General features: G+C 41.9%; 1 protein-coding gene across 10 annotated transcripts in view; it reads right to left on the bottom strand.

Annotated features, from left to right (window-relative positions):
• Nucleotides 1–5,065: 5,065 nt before the first annotated feature.
• ncam1a (neural cell adhesion molecule 1a) overlaps nt 5,066–24,158 on the bottom strand; it is a 259,779-nt gene continuing 240,686 nt past the window's right edge. For 5 of the 10 annotated variants that reach the window (XM_030747107.1, XM_030747106.1, XM_030747108.1 and 2 more), the window contains 2 exons: nt 23,655–23,771; nt 5,070–5,285 (listed from right to left, as the gene is read on the bottom strand). In XM_030747107.1, the coding sequence (XP_030602967.1) occupies nt 5,165–5,285; nt 23,655–23,771 (238 nt within the window). In that variant the 3' untranslated portion in view covers nt 5,070–5,164. Of the gene's footprint in view, nt 5,286–22,207; nt 22,670–23,654; nt 23,772–24,158 lie in introns of all 10 variants that reach the window. The other 5 variants (XM_030747104.1, XM_030747103.1, XM_030747105.1 and 2 more) reach the window with 2 other exon arrangements.

The following is a 24,158-nucleotide window of genomic DNA, read 5'->3' as shown; positions in this document are numbered from 1 at the left end:
TTTAACATTACTGTCAACAAAAGTGCCAATGCTTTTGTTATAACCACGCAAAACCCCCTGATATTATGAAATGTAAAATGCTTTTTATGTTCATAAATGAGTGGGATTTTAGATACATTTTTCTTTTAGCGTCAAAAATCATTATCAGAAAGCAGCAGAAAACATTATTTTCAGCTTAGTGCATCAAATTATGGATGCATTTACACCCCACTATTTGACGTATTACAGCGACACGCCTACCATACAAGCATACGGTATTTAAAATTAATGCTGTATATGTTAAACATTAAAAATAAGCTTAACACACTCACAAAAAAGCTAAAAAATAATTCTCTTTTTGAAGGCTAGGCAACAAAAGCAGTCATAGTGAAACGTTGGCCATGAAGATGGCCGCTGGTATTTTTGTGTGTTTGTGTTCCGTCTGATTTTAGTGACGCTACAGTGTAGCAGTTTACACGTTTGCCCAACAAGTCAAAGATCTCCAATCCAATGTAAAAGATCTGCTAAATCAAACATCATGAATGAGGTACGTTTAGACATTTTGCTTCCAAAATGTGTATTTCGTTTATTTTGCTTCCATTATGAAAATATTTTAATGCTCATAATGTTAATAAAAAATAAAGGTGCTATCACTGAATGTCCAAATTTTTCTTCTTTAATAGATCAAAAGAAATTCTGCTAAATAAATAATTTTCTTAAAAACTATGGATCTGCTTTGAAGGCATTTAAATGATGGGGACCTGCGACCACGAAGACGAGGCCTCATCTTACTTTTAGCTTTCACCCCTTTAACATATTAAGGGGAGACACTTTAGATGAATACCATAAAATATTTGACATCACCGCTGAACATCTGTAGCTTATTTGCATAAAAAGCCATTTTTAGATAAATAAATATGCAAATGAGGTACTAAATATCCAATTACATGTCTAAACAATTCTGGATATGAAAGAAAAAAGCGTAACAACGTGCATTTTTCTTTGATTTTATTGAACACAGATTTTCTGGCAGAATTCAAAGTCAGAACGTGTTTTCCTTGTTTGTTTTCCTCAGTTAGCATTCAGTATTTACACCTGCGACAGTGGAGAGACAGACAGAGGAGTGGCAGCCTGCTAATTTTGTGACCCGCAGCACAGAGCTGATGTTTGCCAAAAAAAAAATACAATAAAATAAAATAAGAATAGGGAGCTGTGCATGAAAGACAGTGACCAACCGTTGGCAGTGAAAGCTGAAGGCTCCTGTCTGACTGAATAGGAAGAAGTTCTGTGATATAGAGAACCTTGGAAGGATGCTTTTCATCTTTTTGAAAACCTGAAAAACTCCTTGAGTAGAACTCGATGTCTTTATTCTGACTGAATCAAGTGGTGGAGTCAAAGAAAAAAATCCAAGGCTGCTTCTGTGTCATTCGTGTATTTTCGTGGTTTTGAACAAAGGCCTCTGGCTCACCTGATGTGACTTCACAAATGAATTTTCGGAGGTGTGACTGGAGTGGAGAAAGTTTTCAGGTACAATACTTTCGCACCATATTTCAGTGGATACAAGCTTGCTCACGATATACCCCCCCCCCCTTTATTTTTATTACTGCGTGAGGAAAACAGTTTTCTTTTGATGCAAAATTTCGCAAACAGGACAAAGTTACATAAGATCGATACAATTCATGAAGCCATGAATATTTTTTACACAGCAAAAATGGTGATGTAGCAGTATCCTTCTGTTACATGTTATATGTGTTTCCGATATTTTAGAGAATATGGGAGCTGAGCATCGATCAGTGTTTTCTAAACATCTTTCTAATATGGTGCAAGTTTTGAAGGAGCGGAGCTCAACATTTGCTTTTCTGTTTATCATAAGGTACAAACCTGATTATAATATATATCATTATGAAAGTGATGACAGCCAAACGTGAATACTGTATATGAGACCAAATTCTAATAAATCCTTCAACATGGACACTGTAAGCACTCCATACAGCATGAATGAGACAGATTCAGCAGGGAAATGGGGATGTGAAACTTTTAATGCAGACACTGAAAGAAACTGATTGCATGCCACCATTTTCATACTCAAAGGCACTGTGTCGTTCCAGTTCGCTGCTGTCACACTTCTGTACATTGGTGTTGGTAATTCTGTTGCATACTCTCAGCTACATGTTTCACAAACTATTTCAACTCTATGACAAAGGACACAATGGAGTCACACATTCACAGTGTACTAGCTTGAAGCCTAAAGTAGGAGGAACACTGTACAAAAAAAGGAAAGCCACGCTTACTCATTACCTTTCAAATCCATTGCAATGTGTGGAATTTTTTGTTTTTTTTCAGTGAACTTCTAAACATATGAAGAAAACTTTAATCTCCACAGACAAACTGAGCTCCTGCTTTAAAGAGGTCAAATTTATTGAGTAAGATTTGCTAAAAAGGTTATGCTTAATGGCTTGAGAGTGTACATTCAGTTAAAGTCACTGATCCAGTACTCAAGAAAAACTTAATATTCTAATCCTAAAAAGGACCTGTGACAGATTGGTTTTTTTTTATTGGTCTAATAAAAAAAATAAATCTTTGAATTTAGGTGTTTTCAGACCCATTGCCACAAAAATCAAGCACCTAGCCATGCAGTCTGGCTTTACAAACATTTGTGAAAGAATGGATCGTTCTGACGAGCTCACCAAATTTGAATGTGGGACTGTGATAGGATGCCACCACTGCAACAAGTCACTTTATGAAATTACTGCTCTCCTAGATATTCCACTTAAGTGGTATAATTACAATGTGGAAGAGATTAGGAACCACAGCAACTCAGCCACAAAGTACTAAGGCGCAGAGTGTGTAAACGTCGCCAACAAACTGCAGAGTTCCAACCCTGCTCTGACATTAACATCAGCACAAGAACTGTGCACCAGGAGCTTCATGGCATGGGCTTCCATGGCCGAGCAGCTCCTGTAGGTGTTAGGTCTAGGTGGCCCAGTCCTTTCATTCATATAGTGCACATGCTCACAAATTTGTGTAATGATCAGAGAGTGGCTGATATTAGGTTTCTTTATAGCAAAAAACAGTTAAACGTATAGTATGGTTGGATAGAAAGATGAAGATATTCACGTCACCAATTCATCTGTAAATTTTCTGACATTTTTTAGCAAAAGTTCCTGCAACTGGACCTTGATGGTAAATGCGGCATTAACACAACTTCACGCTGAGTGCAGCTGTGGTGTAAAAGTGTAAAAACAAATGGCTGAGGCGATCAGGTGGTGAATCACGGACAAGGTAAGCGGATCTAAACAAGCTGAGCCACTGGATCTCTCGGTGAGTGATGGAGATTAGCTCAGTCAAGGCAAACTATTTGCAAAAATCTGTGTCAAATATGAAAATACTAAAGTTTCAACAAACATCTCTTCAGTCCAAACTGAATGGTAACAGGACACAGCTGTCCTTTTGAGCCACCGTTAGGCAAAGGGAAAGGAAACCTCTGGAAAAGGTGATTTTGTGGCGTTTGCATGTCAGAGAAAAGGAGATAAAGGTACATCGTCCCGCTAATCTAAAAATAAAAACTGTGGTTTGTGTTCTGTTAGTGATGCTAGGCAGCAGTAATGCCTCTGCATAAGTACTGATTCCTCCCCCAAAGCTCACAAGGACTAAAACTGTTGGTTGAAGTCAGCCAGCCAAGAATCATACCTAGGAAGTTGCCTTCATGTCAACATGAGGTGGAGAGCAGGCAAACAGTGTAAAATATTACTTGTAGATTTATCCATATAACTTAATTAACTTAAACTACTACTCAGAAGAAATAGTGGACATTAGTCAGATTTCCATTATTTACATCCCGCAGCATCCCATCTCATTGGTCCAGTTTAATATATGATCAGTGACCGGATACATTTGGTCACATACTATCTCAGTTGAGTTGGTGCAAAATGAAAACGGCATTAGTGAGTGACTGCTGGGTTTTAGGATGCTTATGATAAAAAGGACGCACCAAAACTTTTCACCAAATTCAAAGTGAGGAAGTTCATCTTTGAAATGGGACTTCAGTCAGTGTTGAAACTGAACTCTGAGAGACGTAACTTAACTGTCACCACTTCCATTAAACCCCACTTGTCTCCTAAAACTTAAGTCCATATACACCTAATATGCAACAGCAAATACATCTTTATGATCTTTATAAAGTTTTTTTGTATTAGTCTGAATGTATGAGTGAGCACTTTTTCTATATTTTGCCCCAAACATGTTGATGCACGTAATTTAAACAATGCAATCCACATTTGAGATTACAGACCAAATCCATAAAAGTCTTGAAATTTTAAGCTTGCAGGGAAACATATGCTGTATATACACATAATTTTTAGGATGACAGGGTTGAAACGATCAACATTAGCATTTATAACATGATAAATCTCTCACCGGTGTCTTTTTTCATTTCTCGTAGCTTAGGCTACATGATTGCTGGACCAGAACCACACAGAGAAAACCAAAATAAAGTCTGAATATGAACCAAATGACAGCAACGCGTACAGAATACAGTAACCTTGCAAAAAACAGGCATGCTAATGTTCTAATCTCTAGGACTGGAAATAACACACTTAACAAAAAACAAAACAAAGCTAAATAGGCAGTTTATCTGCACATTATTTAAACACAAAAAATATCAACAAAAGAGAAAAAAAAGACCCATATTCCATTACCACGGTGATGACCATACTGCATAAAGAATAGTAGTATTGGTAATGTACATGTCTTACATGCGTGTACATCATGAAGGCAGTAATCTGTGAAGTAAAGCTACAGTCCAACCATGGTTATCTACAGGAAAATAGTGCTGATTATTTTCCACATTTAACAGCTGATCAATTTAATATTCAGCATAAGAAAGAAGGTGAATTACAGATTTTTTTCTGTGACAAATAAGTAAACTTATGTAAAGGAACTAAGGCAAGTGCATGAGGTCTTTACATATTCCTGGTCAGAAGACACTGCAGAAAGAGACCAATGTTTTTCTTTTTTTTCTTTTTTTTTTCCTGCTGTTTGTTTTTTCTAATGCAATGGGGTGGCGTGTGAAATTGCTTTGAGGTTTCAGTGACTGTGACCAACCCCTTTTAACCTTAAAACCCCCAACCCAAACCCCTCCCAACCCTACGTGCCCTCTTCTTCCTCCTGCTCGCAGGCAAGAAGATTACGCTTTACTTTCATTGCCATTCATCTGAGGAGCCTCGTTGGGAACTGTCTTCACTTCAGCTGTGGCATTCTTCACCTCCGTCTCGCCTTTAGTGTTATCGTCCTTCACAGTCTTACCACTTCAGGCACAAACATAAGAATGAGAGAGACAGAGAGAAAGACAAAAAGAGGGGAGATTCTGTTAGCGGCAAATCACTAAGTCTCTCTTTCACAGCTAAATGGTCTGTTCTGAGCTGCCTTTTGTATCATTTTTCAAAGAAAGAAGGGGGGAAAAAAATTGGGGAAAAACATGCAAGATGCTTTGAGGGAATTTGTTTTCCCTCCTGGAACTGAATGCATTTCACACATAATGGGATCAAGCTCACTATCCTAGCCAGACATCAAATAAGAGTACATGGATGTCACAGCTACTTTCAAGGAACAATGAATGCTGATGTGGAATGAGACAGGGCTGGTACAGTAGGCACAATGGATGAGGCAATGAAAGACTGAGGCATAACCTACAACACAAACTACAATTCACAAGAGGATTACATGCCATCTGGACTGAGCTGAGACACAATGGAAAGAGACTTTAAAGCCATACATCATTTAAGTTGAAAATGTTTTGGTCTTCTGGCTCCCATTTAAAAAAGCGCATCCCATTTGTGTGTTCTAAATTAGCTTTTAAATAGCTATATATATATATATATATATATATATATATATATATATATATATATATATATATATATATGTGTGAGTGCCTAACAAAAATATGGCAGGGCTGTGCAATATATAGAGATTGTAACTATATCTAAACCTAACCACTTTCTTAGATGTGATCTTTTAAATCCATGCGCTTCTTTAAATATGGTGTAATTATGCATACAAAGACTAAAGCGCCACTAGCACCCCCAAGTGGCTGAAGTGCTTAATGACTGACTCACTCTATGAAGTTTCTGCTGATCAGTCACGGAAAATGTAAAAGGGAAAAATACTGGCTCTGTCCTCTCAGGCTAATAAATACTGTCAGCTGAATGTGAGATTATATAAAAAATGTCTGTAACCCCCCCCCCCCCCCCCCCCCCCCCCCCCCCCGAGGAGAAAGAGCTCCAAAACAGATAAATTTTTTAAATGTAATAATATGAATGTGTCTGTGTAGATTCTCAGTCATCCAGGTCATAGTAGTCTCTGGAGCTTGAAAAAGGCGACTGGACTTCTTTTTGTTTCTTGAAGACGTTCTTTGCCCTCTTTGACTCCCACCACCCTCTGGAACACAAACTTGGGGTGATCAGGACCCTACAACACCGTGCGGAAAGTGTTCCCTCTAAGGCAGAAGGGAAGCATAAGGAACACACACACATTGAGAAAGCCCTCAAAACATGCGGTTACCCCAACTGGGCCTTCATCAAATCAGCTAAGATGCACAGGAATGAAGGCCAAACACAAACTACAGAGAATAGGAAGGACAAGAGGAACAACATTGTCATCCCATATGTGTCAGGCTTGTCAGAGAAACTCAGAAGAATTTTCTCCAAGCATGACATCCCAGTATACTTCAAACCAAGTCACACCCTAAGACAAAAACTGGTTCATCCAAAGGACAAACCCGCCAAACACAAGATCAGCGATGTAGTGTATGCTGTTCAGTGCAGTGAAGAGTGCTCGGACCTCTACATTGGTGAAACCAAACAGCCTCTTCACAAACGAATGGCACAACATAGAAGAGCCACTTCGACAGGACAAGATTCAGCAGTACATCTGCATCTGAAGGAAAAAGGGCACTCTTTTGAGGATGCCAATGTTCACATTTTGGACAGGGAAAACAGATGGTTTGAAAGAGGAGTGAAAGAAGCCATCTATGTCCACTGTGAACAACCATCATTGAACAGAGGAGGTGGATTACGTCACCAACTTTCCCCCGCTTACAGTGCTGTCCTGAGCTCCCTTCCCAGACGTCTCAACCCCCATTCACACCTTTGTTCCAGTGACCTCAATAGGCCACAGGAAACAATGGAGCGGAGTCCTAAATTGGTTTCAACTGAAACCACTGATTAAATATGACCCACGCCCCCTTCACACCTGGGCACATGTGTTCACGCACATGATCAATAGAGGGTCATAACCACCTCCAGGGGACTACGCCCACAGGGGTTTAAATACCTGGGTCTCTCCACCATTTGGTTGAGAACTGAAGAAGCCTTTCGGATGAGAGGTGAAACGTCTTCAAGAAACAAAAAGAAGTCCAGTCGCCTTTTTCAAGCTCCAGAGAATAATATGAATGCACTCTTCAGCAGTTTTACATTTTGCTTGTGTCTGGAGGGGGTGGTGACAGAAAACTTCAGGGACCACAGGAAATGTTCACTTTAAATTCCTGTTGTTGTTAGTTTTAGAGAGTTTTGGGGATGGAGGATGTGGGGATGGTGCAGGTGGCGCTGACTTCTGATCGCGCTCAGAGTTCTTTTGGCTCTGGCTCAGGTGTCTCACGCTGCACTGGGATCTTTAAGCTCTGTTCATTTTTTTTTTTTTAATCTCTTGCTCCAAACTTTGCTTCCTCAAAGGCGAACTCACAAAATATTCAGGGATGACTCTGTCATGGAGAACATAACTTAGACATTTGATTTTTTTGTAAATCCAATCACTTGGTAATTATTATATTTTTATTATTATGTGTTAATGTTGGCACATTTTAAAATGGCAGATTAAATGTTGTTTAAAGCTGTAATACAACCACAAACTGCTGTGACAAGCACTTGGTCGCATTTGGTTATAAAGCACCTGGTCCTCTTTGTAAATAAATATGCAATTTTTGTTCACACGTTTAGAATAAATTCAGCTAAATGTTGCTCTCTGGTCATGCTCTGGAGCTCTCCTCACTGAGTCATCGGCCCATTGAGGTTCGGTCCTCTTTTCGTTCCATTTTTATCTCTCTTATTTCACTGGGGCAAGTTTTTAACGCTTAATTCAGTTGTTCCATTTTTTTGCTACCAGATCTTGATAACTGCTGGAGAAAAACAAAAGCTCCTGTTCCTGCTTTGTTTGTGAATTCACAGCTTCTTTTCCCCAAGAGATTTTGTGTGTTGTAGCAGAAAGAACTGCATAGTGAAATAGGGAACCAGCATACAGTGCTGTGAAAAAAATATCTGCCTTCTTCCTGATTTCTAGCCTTATGTGAAAAAAAGTAATGAAACTATGAATTCTGCTCTCTACCAGAAAATCCTGATGGAGAAAGTTCGGCTATCAGTTCGTGCCCTGAAGCTCGAGCTCACTTGGGTTATGCAGCAATGATCCGAAGCGCACCAGCAGGTCCAACTCTGGATGGCTCAAAAAAAAAAACAAAATAAAGATTTTGGAGTGGCCAGGTCAAAGCCTGGACTTAAATCCAATTGAGATGCTTTGGCATGACCTTAAACGACCTCCATTTAAGGTCGTTCTCTACAGCGATGTGAAAGACTCACAAATCATAAACGCTTGTGTAACCCAGGTTACAAATATTGCAGTAATGCAATAGAAAATCGTCACACTAAATTACATTAAATATTAAGTTTTAATTATATAATTTATGTTGCAGATAACTTGTAAAAGAAGGTTGAAACATTAGTATTAAGCTCACCAAACAAAAAGTGAGTTGTGGGTATGCCCCTTTAACGTGCCCTTCCCCCCTCTTCCTGTGAGCGTAGTGTTGGAGGAAAAAACAGTTAGCGATACCAGAGAGGTGATGTAGCTGTGTGGATCGAGAACATTTTCCCTGGAAATACGGAGGTTTTCTGATCCAAAGGGAAATCAGTGACTATTGAGAGCCTAAGAACAATAACCAGAGAAGTTTTGGTGAGTTTCATGATGTTTCTTTTGTATTTGAGAAAAGTGTGTTTTAGACGAGCAAATGGAGTAAACGAGACCCCGAAGTTAATCGGTAAAAGTGGAAAACTGATCGCTTTAATGATAACGTTGTGTTTTGAGTTAATGTGCATAACCAAACGTGAATATGTGTATAGCTTATGTTAAGATTTAAGTGTGCGTTTCATTGCAAACGATGTTAGCCGCGAGAGGAAAAAAGCTGCCGCCATTTTCCTTTCCTTTCTCTTCTCACAAGGAGGCAGAAAGAGTGTATTCTGTTCTTGTAATGATTCCTATATAGTAAATTAAGTTTTCTGCATGGCCTGTTATGCAGGCCAGGTTTTTAGTGTGTGCTTCAGTTGTCGGGAAGAGCTTTCTGGGTGTCGGACGAGGCCTGGATCTCTCTCTCCCTTTTCTTCGTGCGGTGGCTGCAGACGACCCGCACACACACACACAGGATATTGGATGGCGAGCCTGACCCATGAGACTCGAGCTTAAAGACTGACAGCAACCGGATCGACAGAATACGGTTTGATATTGCTCATATAGTGAGACAATTTTGTGTGCTTCTGCTTGCTGCTTTATGGCAGCAGGATTCCGGATTTCCCCTTTTCTGATCTGAATTGAACTATTGAACTGAACTGGATCAATCTGAATCGAACTATTGAACTGAACTGGAGCAATCTGAAACTGTTGAACTGAATCCAAGTTATTGTATTGAATACTGTTATATTTCATGCTGTTGTTGTGTTGAGTGGGTTCTACTCATACTCAATTGGTATTCTGAGTTGAGTGCGATCTATTTGACATTAATTGTAAGTGTTCCTGTTTAATGCTTTTTGTTTTATTAAAAGTGCCGGCTTTCCATTTAAGGGTCCCTGGTTCTGGTCTCTTCACTGTGCTTTGCTCCACTGCTCCAGCGAACCTAGAACTGGTCCAGTAGCTCATACATCTGTCTGATTGTGACACAAGTGCTACATATAAAGTGGCGAGCCAGCCAGGAGCGGTTCAGCGAGTACAGTGCTAGAGATCAGAGACCTTCAAAGTGAGTAAAACATGGAAGTCGTGCAGCAGAGTAATGTGAAAATTCCCAATTCAGTGATAGTCAGTGGGTTGTCTGGTACAGAAGCTGATGAAGAACTGTTTGATTTCCTCAAGCAGTATGGTTCCATACAAAGAATAATACCAGTAAACACCCCAGGTACAGATCGAGGTAAGCAGGTCATCGTGGAATATGTACATGGCACAGCTGTTCAGTCATTATCATCTTTGTTGCCACACAAGGTGTTATCTAAGACACTGACAGACGTTCTGTATCTTATTGAGGCCCTACCTGCTGTATACACACCAGTAGTCAGTAAGACAGCTACACAGACTTACCTTGCAGAGCTAAGAGACATAGCCAAACAGACTGGTAAAGATTTTGCCACTGTTTTAAGAGAAGAACTCACTTCCATCGGTAAAGCTGTTGACTCTGACAACACAGACACCCAAGCAGAGCACATGGAACCAGACCTACCTGACACTCCAGACTCACATGTCCCAGTGGCTGCTGTGCAAGTTAGTTCTCAACCTTGTGGTGCTCCAGAACAGCAGATTCAGCCACCGGGGTGGAGTTGGTCCCCACCACCAGTGCCTAGCGAGAAAAGGGCAACTGCTCTAAGCTTTGCTGATGTCAGTCCGCCTGAACTACAGAAGGTAATAGTGGAGCATATAGTGCGGACAGAAGATGCTGCTACACAGATGATGCACAACTCCCCAAGACTCAGGCCTTTTTCTGGGCGGTGCCCTCGTCCCAGCAATGAAGTAGATTACGAGACTTGGCGGTCTAATGTTGAACTTCTTTTAAAAGATACCAGACAACCAGATCTTCAGAAGGCACGGCGACTTTTGGAAAGTCTGTCGTCCCCTGCTATTGACATAGTGAAACATCTGACATTCGAATCACCTCCCAGTGTGTACTTAGAAATCCTCGACTCTGCCTATGGTACAGTTGAGGATGGTGATGATCTCTTTGCAAAGTACCTCAATACCATGCAAAATCATGGTGAGGAGCCCTCAACCTACCTCCAGCGAGTACCGGTGATGTTGAATACCCCCTTCAGGAGGGGAGGTGTAGGTGCAGGAGACCTTGACAGACAACTTCTCAAGCAGTTTATAAGAGGATGTTGGGACAATCATTTAATAGCTGAACTACAGCTGGAGCAAAAGAAGCAAAATCCACCCACCTTTGCAGGACTGCTTCTCCTGCTTCGCACTGCAGAAGATAAGCGTGCTTCCAAAGCATCCCGCATGAAACAGCACTTAAGTGCTTCAAGGCCAAGAGTGCTTTCGCACTACCAAGGCGTTGCTCCATGTAGCCTAGAAACATACCCTCCGTCACTTTCAGTAGACCACTCTACACCTGAAATCCAGCAAATAAAGAAGCAGATTGCTGATCTGCAGTCTCAGCTCACACGGTTCACTCAGAAAAGTAGTGAAAGAGCTGAAAAGACACAACCTCTCAAGCTAAAAGCTCCCAACTCAACAACAGTCAAACCCCCGCTTGACAGCTCAAGGTTGCATAAGATCCAAGCCCCTGACCAAGTCACAAACAACTCAAGAAACCGACCTAAAGCCTGGTATTGCTTTAGGTGTGGTGAAGATGGGCATATCAAACCACAATGTGAAAGTGAACCAAATCCCTCTTTAGTGGCTTTAAAAAGGAGGCAACTGAAGGAAAGACAACTAGCATGGGACACTAGGAAAGGGATCACAGATTGTGACACTTTAAACTAGAAGCAGTTTCCATTGAGGGACAAATGGAGACTGAAGCACAGGTAAAATGTCCCAAAAAAGGACGACGCTCATCTAGTGTGCGCTCTAAGAGCAACAGACATTTGGTAACTTTGCCAAAAGGATTGGTTGGCGCAAAATGTACAGCACAGGTGATCATAGGAGATCAAGAATCTAGCTGTCTACTGGATACAGGTTCTCAAGTCACAACCGTCCCTAAATCGTTCTACCAGGAGAACTTGTCCAAATTACCAATTCATCCCTTAAATGACTTGCTAGAAGTAGAGGGAGCAAATGGTCAGAATGTGCCTTATCTTGGGTACGTTGAAACAACAGTCCGGTTTCCTAAGAGCTTATTGGGTGCAGACATTGACGTGCCAACCCTAGCCCTGATCGTACCCGATGTACGTCCAGGTTTTTCATCACCATTGATCGGCACCAATGCCTTAGATGTCTTTTATGAGCAGTACACAAACATTGCTTCCCAAACCCATCATTTACTTCCCTATGGCTACAAAGTGGTCTTAAAGACCTTGGAAGCCAGGAAAAGGCATCAGGCTGACTGTAGCCTGGCGGAAGTGAAACTGCGTAGCACGGACCCTCAAACCACTGAGGCTGGTCAGACAACAGTTTTGGAGGGGTCAATAAGCTGCCGAATCCGAAATGTTGGGAAGTGGGTGATGGTCGAATCTCCAAGGTCAACCTCCCTACCTGGCGGCTTACTAGTCACTGACGGGCTAGCAACCCTGCCATCCAAACTGCCATGCTGCATACCAGTGGTCCTCAAAAATGAGTCAGACCATGCTATTACTCTTTCACCAAAGACTGTGATAGCAGAAATACATGCCATTCAGAGTGTTCGGTCTATTGACCAAGGCAAAGTCCTTTCTGCCAATCCTGAGCACGAATCAAAGTTGAACTTTGACTTTGGAAACTCTCCCATACCCAGTGAGTGGAAGGAGAGAATAACTGACAAATTGAATTCCATGCCAGAGGTGTTTTCACACCACGATCTCGATTTTGGCCGCACCAATAAAATAAAACATCACATAAATCTTTGTGATGAGACACCTTTTAAACACAGAGCAAGGCCAATCCACCCTCAAGATATAGAGGCTGTACGTAACCACCTACAGCAACTTCTTGATGCAGAAGTCATCAGAGAATCTGAATCACCCTTCTCTTCTCCAATTGTGGTGGTCAAGAAAAAGAATGGTGATGTCAGACTCTGTATAGACTACCGAAAGCTGAATCTCCAAACGGTAAAGGACTCTTATGCCCTGCCTAACTTGGAGGAATCTTTTTCAGCATTGACTGGGTCCAAATGGTTCTCTGTTTTGGACCTCAAATCTGGTTTTTACCAGATAGAAATGGAAGAATCAGACAAGCACAAAACTGCATTTGTCTGCCCCCTAGGATTCTTTGAATTCAATAGGATGCCTCAAGGGATCACGAATGCCCCAAGCACTTTCCAGAGGCTCATGGAGCGTTGCATGGGGGAGCTGAACTTGAAACAAGCATTGGTTTTTCTGGATGATCTCATTGTCTTCTCCTCAACATTGGAGGAGCATGAGGAAAGACTGCTGCGGGTTCTCTCCCGTCTGAAGGAGTATGGCCTGAAACTGTCTCCTTAGAAAAATGCAAGTTTTTCCAGAGCTCAGTGAAATACTTAGGCCACATTATCTCCGAAGAAGGCATTGAGACAGATCCTGAAAAGATTGCAGCTTTAAAAACCTGGCCAAAACCAAACAATCTGAAGGAGTTGAGAACATTCTTGGGCTTCTGTGGTTATTACCGCAGATTCATCAAGGACTATTCAAAGGTCGTGAAACCCCTCAATGAACTCACTGCAGGTTACCCACCCTCACGAAAACACTCTGGTGCCCATGCAGCAGCTGGGAAATACCACAATCCTAAAGACTCTTTTGGGAATAGATGGACTCTGGCTTGCCAAGAAGCATTTGACTCCATTATTGTGAAGTTAACTACTGCTCCTGTTCTAGGGTTTGCTGACCCTAAACTGCCTTATGTTCTGCACACAGACGCTAGCGTTTCAGGTCTTGGTGCCGCTCTTTACCAGGAGCAACAGGGCCAGAAGCGGGTTATAGCCTACGCAAGCCGGGGTTTGTCTAGATGTGAAACAAGGTACCCTGCCCACAAGTTGGAGTTTCTTGCCCTTAAATGGGCAGTAACTGAAAAATTCCAAGACTACCTTTATGGCAGTCCATTCCTGGTTGTCACTGATAGCAACCCGCTAACATATATTCTCACCTCTGCCAAGCTTGATGCTACAAGCTACAGATGGTTAGCAGCTCTGTCAACGTTCGATTTCCAGTTGCAGTACAGAGCAGGAAAGCAAAACCAGGATGCAGATGGGCTGTCCAGACGACCCCATGAAATCCAACCTGATGATATGCTGTCAAAGAAAGAGCTAGAAAGAATACAGCAGTTCACAAAGAGACATCTTAGTGAAAGTGCAGTCAAAGCCATATGTGAGAAGCATCTAGTCCATCATCTCTCGGCTGATAGGCCTGAAGAGCCAGTGCCTAGCACCTCTTTAGTCTTATCACTCGCTCACCATCCGAAAGCCATTCCAGAAAGCTTTCAGGATGAAGAGCAGCTTGGTGGCTTGCCTGTCATCCCTCACTTTACAGCATCTGAATTGAGGAGCAAACAGCAGGATGACGTGTGCATCCGAACAGTGCTCAACCAGATGGAGTCGGGGGAGAGACCTCCACCATCCCTCAGAACAGAAGCCCCTGAGCTGGGTCTTCTATTGAGAGAGTGGAATCGAGTTATAGTCAGAGATGGTGTACTGTACCGAAAGCGACAAGAGGGCGCATCAACACAATATCAGTTAGTGTTGCCTGAAGAGTTGAGATCCTTAGTCCTAAAGAGTCTGCATGATGACATGGGACACATGGGTGTAGAGCGAACCATAGACCTAGTTCGCAAACGGTTTTACTGGCCTAAGATGGCCATTGAAGTAGAGAGCAAAATCAAAACTTGCGACCGCTGCATACGGCGCAAGGTTTCACCAGAAAAGGCTGCCCCACTTCTGAACATCATAGCTACACGCCCCCTTGAGCTTGTATGCATGGACTTTCTCACCTTAGAGCCAGACTCAAGTAACACCAAAGATATTCTGGTCATCACAGACCACTTTACAAAATATGCAGTGGCCATACCTACCCCGAACCAAAAGGCAAAGACTGTTGCCAAGTGTTTGTGGGAGCACTTTGTTGTTCATTATGGTATTCCAGAAAGACTCCATAGTGATCAAGGCCCAGACTTCGAGTCGCATATGATTAAGGAACTTTGTGAGTTGGCTGGTATTCAAAAGATACGTACTACACCATACCATCCAAGGGGGAATCCAGTTGAGCGTTTCAACAGGACCCTGTTGAATATGTTGGGTACGCTTGATAACAAGAAAAAGAGCCATTGGCGGGAATATGTCAAGCCTTTAGTACATGCTTATAACTGTACTAAAAATGAGGTCACTGGCTTCACCCCCTATGAACTTATGTTCGGGCGGCAACCAAGATTGCCGGTTGATTTGGCCTTCGGCCTACCAGTCACTCATCAGTCTGTGTCACACTCACAATATGTTCGCAGTCTGAAATCACACCTCGAAGAGAGCTACAGAGTAGCAACAGAAATGGCAAGGAAAACGGCAGATCGCAATAAAGCAAGATTTGACAAAAAGGTTGTCGAATCCACTTTGGAAGCAGGTGACAGAGTTTTGGTTAGAAATGTTCGGCTCAGAGGCAAGAACAAGCTGGCTGACAAGTGGGAGTCAGATGTGTATATTGTAGTGAGACAGTCAGGTGACATTCCAGTCTATGTTGTGAGGCCTGAGACTAAAGATGGCCCATTAAGAACTCTCCACCGTGATTTGTTATTACCTTGTGGATTCCTTTCTGCTACCTCAGCTGAAATTGAGAACCCTGTAAAGGAAAAACCCAGGCGACCAAAGACTCGTCAGTACTCAAGGACTGACAATTCAGATCACTCAGAGGAGCGAGAATCTGATTCAGGAGATAGCTACCCTTTCCTCTATGGTTACAGGGATATAATGGTGGAAACTGCAGACCCCCGTCATACCCCTGTGGTTGGTCCATCACTTATGGTTGGCAGCACACCTGAACCACCTCATGTGCCTGTAGTTGAACAGGCCTCAGACGTAGTTCCTCATTGCACCACTCCAAGAGCAACTGCTGTGACTAACCTACCCAATGTGAGCCTAGAGGATAGCACCTTGCACAAACTGAGTTCTTTGGAGGTAAATCCACCAGAAACCAATCCAGTCGAGAACGACACACTTGGAACAGACTCTGACGAGAGGACTTTCCCAGGCCAAGATGATGAAACACACAGCCAATGTGAGGAAGATCGAGTTAGCACTCCTCCAGACACAAACCATGATGAAACTAGACAAACTGATCATACTGGAGACTGTGACAATGACTATTTAAGGAGATCTACCAGACGCAGAGTACCTGCACAGAGACTGACTTATCCCGAGCTGGGGAACCCATTGGTCACAGTAGTCCAATCATTATTCCACAGTTTAAGTGCAGTGATTACAGACTCTTTGAATGAGCCTACACAATCTAGAGTGTTGACAGTGTAATTATGTCATGCACAGGGACGTGCATGGGAAAAGGAGGGGAGGATGTAACCCAGGTTACAAATATTGCAGTAATGCAATAGAAAATCGTCACACTAAATTACATTAAATATTAAGTTTTAATTATATAATTTATGTTGCAGATAACTTGTAAAAGAAGGTTGAAACATTAGTATTAAGCTCACCAAACAAAAAGTGAGTTGTGGGTATGCCCCTTTAACGTGCCCTTCCCCCCTCTTCCTGTGAGCGTAGTGTTGGAGGAAAAAACAGTTAGCGATACCAGAGAGGTGATGTAGCTGTGTGGATCGAGAACATTTTCCCTGGAAATACGGAGGTTTTCTGATCCAAAGGGAAATCAGTGACTATTGAGAGCCTAAGAACAATAACCAGAGAAGTTTTGGTGAGTTTCATGATGTTTCTTTTGTATTTGAGAAAAGTGTGTTTTAGACGAGCAAATGGAGTAAACGAGACCCCGAAGTTAATCGGTAAAAGTGGAAAACTGATCGCTTTAATGATAACGTTGTGTTTTGAGTTAATGTGCATAACCAAACGTGAATATGTGTATAGCTTATGTTAAGATTTAAGTGTGCGTTTCATTGCAAACGATGTTAGCCGCGAGAGGAAAAAGCTGCCGCCATTTTCCTTTCCTTTCTCTTCTCACAAGGAGGCAGAAAGAGTGTATTCTGTTCTTGTAATGATTCCTATATAGTAAATTAAGTTTTCTGCATGGCCTGTTATGCAGGCCAGGTTTTTAGTGTGTGCTTCAGTTGTCGGGAAGAGCTTTCTGGGTGTCGGACGAGGCCTGGATCTCTCTCTCCCTTTTCTTCGTGCGGTGGCGGCAGACGACCCGCACACACACACACAGGATATTGGATGGCGAGCCTGACCCATGAGACTCGAGCTTAAAGACTGACAGCAACCGGATCGACAGAATACGGTTTGATATTGCTCATATAGTGAGACAATTTTGTGTGCTTCTGCTTGCTGCTTTATGGCAGCAGGATTCCGGATTTCCCCTTTTCTGATCTGAATTGAACTATTGAACTGAACTGGATCAATCTGAATCGAACTATTGAACTGAACTGGATCAATCTGAAACTGTTGAACTGAATCCAAGTTATTGTATTGAATACTGTTATATTTCATGCTGTTGTTGTGTTGAGTGGGTTCTACTCATACTCAATTGGTATTCTGAGTTGAGTGCGATCTATTTGACATTAATTGTAAGTGTTCCTGTTTAATGCTTTTTGTTTTATTAAAAGTGCCGGCTTTCCATTTAAGGGTCCCTGGTTCTGGTCTCTTCACTGTGCTTTGCTCCACTGCTCCAGCGAACCTAGAACTGGTCCAGTAGCTCATACATCTGTCTGATTGTGACACAAGTGCTACACTTGACTGCAGTTCTTGCTGCCAAGGGTGGCAGGAGCAGTTATTAGGTTTTGGGGGCAGTTACTTTTTCACATGTCAGGTAGGTTTGGATAGCTTTTCCTGAAATCATCATTTAAAAACAGCATTTTTATATTTACTTGTCTAATATTAAAATCAGTTTGATGATCCAAAACATGTAAGTGTGATAAATATGCAAAAAAAAAAATTAAGAACTCAGGAAGGGGGCAAATACTTTTTTTCACAGCAATGTCATGACTCAGAAGTCATCATTACAAAAAGTTCACTTTACATTTTCACTCCACTAATATTTGAATCCAATTTCAGAGTGACTCTGTTGTTGGCACCAAAATATCAGGATAAAAAGTTCCACCCAACTTGTAGAAGTGTGTTAATAATGCCCAGGAGATGTTGTTGTTGGTGTTGGCAGGATTATGACTAAACAGTAGCCCCGTGATTTTAGCTGGACTGCGCTAATGTCAAACATCAGGCTCATGTTGCTTGGATTAACAAAGGCAGCTGTGGCACGTTTACTCAGCGTGTAATAAAACCCGTCAAACAGAGGAAATCCATCTGAAACCCATCTATCCCATTTTCTTAACTGCTTATCCAATTTAGGGATGCCGGTCACCGGTCCATCATAGGCTAACATCCACACCTATGGACAATTTAGAATGACCAATTAACCAAAACGGCAAAGCCTTTGGACTGCAGGAGGAAGCTGAAGCATCCAGAGAGATTCCACATGGGCACAGGGATGGCGTGCGGTGCCCCAGCCAGCCGGAGTAATCTAACCCAGGACCTTTCTGATATGAGGTGACAGGGCGAACCACTTAAACCCTCTCTTCTATAATCAGCCTGCTGCAGCTTTTGACCTTTACGCTGTAGAATTCACATCGGAGAGTCATTTATGCAGTTACTCAAGTTTCAAGTTCCTCTCAAGTCAGTAGGAACCAAATTACTTTCATTAGTGCTGTAACTGTATTTCAAGCACCGGCAATCTTCTAAACAGCTATGCAGGCTATTAGTCACACTGTCCTTACATCACCAAAAACAACTGACTCAAGGTCACCTTAGGTCAACTAGATCACTATTAAAGAGAGATTTACAATCTGGTAATAATAATAATGAATGTAAAACATATAATAATGTTACATTTGTAAGGGCACATATTCACTGTCCAGTTGTTAAAATAAGTCCAGAGAAGGACGATACCACTCAGATATCCAATACACCCACAAGAAGTCTGACAAGACACTTTAGTGTCGGGATGCTGAAGAAGGATCACCGCATAGATCAGTGGGAGAGCTGTGCTTCAGTCCTGTCAGAGTTATGAAGAAAAATCCCCCCGATGACAAGTTTGGTTTTATCAAGGTGATGTTGAGCTGACAAGAGCCCTGCTTCCAACTAGCTCTCAACTCCACATACTTCATCACTGACATCTTCCTCTGGCCATCCGAGTGAGTAAAGTACGAGATGAAGAAGGCAGAGAAAGAGGAGTGACTGTCAGTAAGACTCTGTAATTTATCTTCTGCAGCTTTTTCTCGCCGTCCTCACAGACTGTCAGAAAAATCAGGAAAAATCTGCAAACTCCTAGGGCCAAAAACTCCAAATAATAACCTGTCACACCACCACTGAAATGACAGCGTCTACAAGAATTAAGACAGAAAACAGAAGTGTCTGGGAGACATTTGAGGGACTGACGATTTTCTTTTGGCCCTCAGCATCTCTTATCTTATCAAAATGAAGAGGACAGCGAAGAGTAAAGCTGCTGCTTTGTGAATTGTTTAATTTACTTGAACAATTTCAACTGAAGATTCGTGTGCTGAGATCTCTATAGAAAGATGTTTCTCAAGTCTTGATTGAACAAACATTTCGCATAGTGCAGCAGGACTTGAAGCTTGTCTTTTAAACAGATCCCAGCAATGGGGAAACTAAGCACCAACAACCGGATCTTTTACAGTCTATTAACTGCAGCTAGCTTAGGTTTTATTCTGTGGCATTCACTCACTGCTGCTTGTTTTAAGCTAGCAGTTGAATTAAATACAAAATTATTTGCACCATAAGGACTGGCATATGATTTATGATTTTAACACTGTAAGGATTAGTTTAATAGTTTTGACCATTATTTCTGAAGCTTATGATCAACAGAGTACTCATAAAACCAGGCAAATAGTTAAATCCCATTTTAAATTGAGTCTAGCACCCTAAAGATGTACTTCTGTTTCACTGAAAGTTGTGTTGCTGTTTGACAGCTTTACAGCAAAGAAAACGGTGCCAATTTAAAGACCGGGATGGACGGACTGGTCACTGCTTCCTGGAATCACTTCTTTTTTTGAAAGCCTGTTTCCAAAGAGTTGGGGTTCTGCTGAAAATACAAACGCAGAACGTAACAGTGACTGATTTCTGTTGGACCGAGCTCATCTGCAGCGCTGCAATTTGTCATTCTTTACATGAGAAAGAATTAGATGCAGAATTAGTGCGTTAGGCATAGGAAACTCATGTGTGTGCAGTATCACGGCACAACTTTAATGTTCAAGAAGGACAAGGTGTGTAATGTGTGATCGGTGTTTACGGTGCTCCGGTAAATCCAACCTTTTCTCTTCAGTTTGACTAAAAGATTTTCTTATAAACTTTCTCTTTGTGCAACTATTGATGCTTCAAATATTTGCAATTAACTTGGTGAGTACTACTGAGGATAATAATGGTGATACCCATAAATTCAGGGATGCAGGTCACCAGTCCCCCTGGAGGAGGGAACAGGGTGTTGTTTTTGGTATGTTTGTCTGTTTGTTTATTAATAATCTTACAGCAAAGCTAACAGTAAGATTCATACCCAGTTTACATGAAAGATGGCCCCTGGATCACTTGATTACATTTTTGCCATAATTAGGTTAAGGTTAGAGGTTAGAGGTCAGGTTTTCTGAATATCTTGTGAATGTAATAACTCAAGAACGATGTGACCTAGCATGTTCAAACTGATGCCATAGACGCTTCTGCTAAACATCTCAGACGACTTAGTTCTTACCATAATAACGCCAATCACAGAAAATGACAGTGTTCTCAGTAATTTATAATTATCATAATTTCAGCATTTCTTATTCCTGGTTCTTACTTAGCCATTTGCTTTTGAATTGTTATGGTGAATGAAGTCACTGAGGCTCATTTAGATCTACTGACACTTGGTAATTATGTGTTCTAGGACTTGAGCTTCCAGGGCACTCGTGCCACCTAAATATTCTGCTGCCCTGCCGGCTGACAGGATTTTCATTCATTGAAAGCATCTTTTCATGCTTAAACATGGTTTAAAAGTGAAACTGATCTGATCCAGATTCTGGATTTGCAGGCTTGTTGAATGTAACATGGGAAACTCCATTTAAATTCATAAAGTGAAAGTAAGTTAAACTTTTTAAACCTTGGAAAATTATGAGCATGGACAACGGGACCTCGGTGTTATCTCGGTGATTTGGAGTGCAACTCTTTTATGAGATGGACCGCGGTCAAATCAGCTAAAACGTCTGGCGGGCGGGCGGGCGGGGGGGGGGGGGCAGGGATTGCTGTGTCCCAGCACCACTTGTTGCTTATATCTTTCGTATGTTAGAACAAAGTGGGTATTGCTGGATGGCATAACTGGAATGTGAACAAAATGTAGTCTGCAAAAAAAAAAAAAAAAAAGCATTATTTAGTTACATTCTGCCCATGATGATGAGGAATCTGAAATGTCTTGGATGTATGGTCAGAGAAAGGCTGTCTCTACTAGGTGAATAAACAAACAGGTGGAGGAAGGTGGTGGATATTGAATGATGACAGGCATGCTGGTAGCATTTTACACTGGTAGCATCCCAGTAGATCATTAGCCTTGCTACCATGACAGGAAAATTCCACCCATGCACACTCCTAAAATTCAGAATGTGCCTGTATAAATTGCAATTTAGTGTTCGGAATAATGGGTACATATATTTTAAAGAAAAGGTGGGTGTATAAAAATAAATCAAATATCATCAGCTACTCGTGCAACTTTTGAAAATTAGAACCTGTCTACAACCAAAGCTGTTCTCTTTCTTTAAGCTGGATTATTTTTAGCTGTTTTTGTCTTTAAATTGGGTTTAATGTAGCTGCTGCTGCTGGAGATGTTTCTACCACCACCTCAGCCTTGACAACAATTTATAATACTGATACCAGGCAACAGCCACTAATGCAGCACAGCTTAAAAACACTGATGAAAATCATTTAGACTTACTTTATAAATCTTAACCTGTTAGGTTGCCTACTGTTTTCTGCAACATGCCTGATGAGTGCAAAACTGCAGTGGGGAAGTCTGACGTTCTATAAGTGGAATTTTCCCTTTGAATTGGCAGGCTTAGGAGCTAAAAGGATGCTATCAGAACCAAAGGGACACTTCAACAAATATAGAAATGGAAGTGCTCATACTCATTTTGGGCTGGTGTGGTCGAGTCTGTGCACAGGGCATTAGGAACATCCTTGGCTGGGTCATCTACTTGTAAGTCCTTATTCTGGGTGCTCTCAGGGGCTTTGACTGAGTCACGCTGACTTTGTGGCCCATCAGCATTAGCAGAGTGCGGGCTGACTAGCTCTGATTCAAGGGGTGTTGGGTTGGAAGATGTGGCAACTTTAGGGGGGTCACTCAGGTCAACCAGTGGTCCAACATCAGGTTGGGGGTTAGCTTTAAGTGAACTGGAATTGGCAGTAGGGCAGGTTTTGGGGTAGGACTTGGCAGGAGCCACTTTGGTTGGGCTGGAGGTGTTGGTTGTTAGTGTGGTTCTCACACTAGCAGGACTGCTTTGCACCGTGCTAAAGCTCCCAGCAACTGAGTTAGCAGCTGTGGAGGACAGCAGATTTGCCACCATGGGGGTGGTGTCTGCAGCAGCAGGCCTGTTTGGTGGGGAGGAGCAGGAGAAACAAGGTAATCAAGGCAGGAGAGGGAAATATAGGGAGTGGGCACAGGGGAGGAAGCATAGGGCAGAAAAGTGAGGGAATAAAGGACAGCAAGAAAAATAAGAGGTAGAGGGAGAGTGCACGTCAGGGCATAAACAAGGCAGATTAGGTTCTATTGTGCTGCAGTGGAAAAAAGAGACTACACAATCAAAATGTTAGCAACAAAATATTTGTGGAGGGAAAACATAAAACAATCCAACAACAAAGTATAAAGAGAATGAAAGGGGTTTCAGGATTAAGCTGCTCAGATGTCTTTCACCAGCAGCTTTCCCAGCAGAAGGTGGTGTTTGTTCTTGCTTTGAATGTGTCTGAATGATTTATGCACCTCGGCAAACTCACTCAGGAGGAGAGTCGACACTGCTCGACTTTGATATGAAACGACTGAAGTTTCAACAACAGTGTACAGTGATAATTGTTACGTTGGTTGCTTTGCTTCTTGCTTTATTTCCTCTCACAGATGTTGTTGTACAAATAACATTGCAACACGTCTTGGGTGCATACTAGGGATGTCTTAAATCAGGGATGTCTCTTGAACAGTTTCCCAGCACACAGTCTGAAAAGTGTGCCCAAACGGGATGTCGAGCAAATTAATTGTACTTAAAAATGACAAAATCTGCAAAATGAAGAGCGCAACCAAACATGCAGCTCTCTGCAGCCTGCATCGTGGGTCTGTGGTCATGCATACAGACCAACACTTGCAGACTCAGTTTTTTTTGAATGTCCACTGTGGACATTTTAGCCCGGCATAAAAAATGCTTATTGCATGGAATTAAATTAAAAGAACTATTATGGTGTGTGCAACAGAACAATATTTGAATGAAGGCTGGGCCTGACCAACTTAATATTTGTAAAATATCTCTCCTCAGAACAAACCAATGATTCCATTCATCTCTCTGCCCCCTTGGCACTCCTTGATACTCACTCAGGTTCTGTCAGTGGTGTGGTCTCACTGGGCTCAGTGGCACCCCCCCCTTCTTGGTTTGGAGTGTTTTCTTCCTCTGTTCTCACTTCGACAATAGGCTCCTTAGACTCATCTTTGCTGTTGTCAGAAGGAAACAGATTTAGGCTAACGCATCAAGTGAACTCTTTAACATGATCTGCAGGTACGCTGTCCGACCCTACGCAGAGAAAAATCTGGCAGTAGCGATGTCAAATGAACAGGCTGATTTTAATACAAAAACCCAGGTGCAGCACATTAAGCTGTCAGACACTCGTCCTATCGTGTTCTTTGATCATCCTCCACCTGCATCGACCCTGATTGGAGGTTGTCCCTGAGGCCTTGCTGTTATCGTCACGCTGCTCTCTACGCTGCGTGCACTGCTGGCTGTAACCTCTTTAAATGTAGGGTGCTAAATAACTACAATTCACGTGATGCACTTTCACTAAATTTGTTTTGTGTGAGCTGTTGGAATTAGAAAGCCATGAT

Source organism: Archocentrus centrarchus, chromosome 14, assembly GCF_007364275.1.
Source record: "Archocentrus centrarchus isolate MPI-CPG fArcCen1 chromosome 14, fArcCen1, whole genome shotgun sequence".
NCBI classification, from domain to species: domain Eukaryota; kingdom Metazoa; phylum Chordata; class Actinopteri; order Cichliformes; family Cichlidae; genus Archocentrus; species Archocentrus centrarchus.
This window is presented reverse-complemented; position numbering and strand designations above follow the sequence as displayed.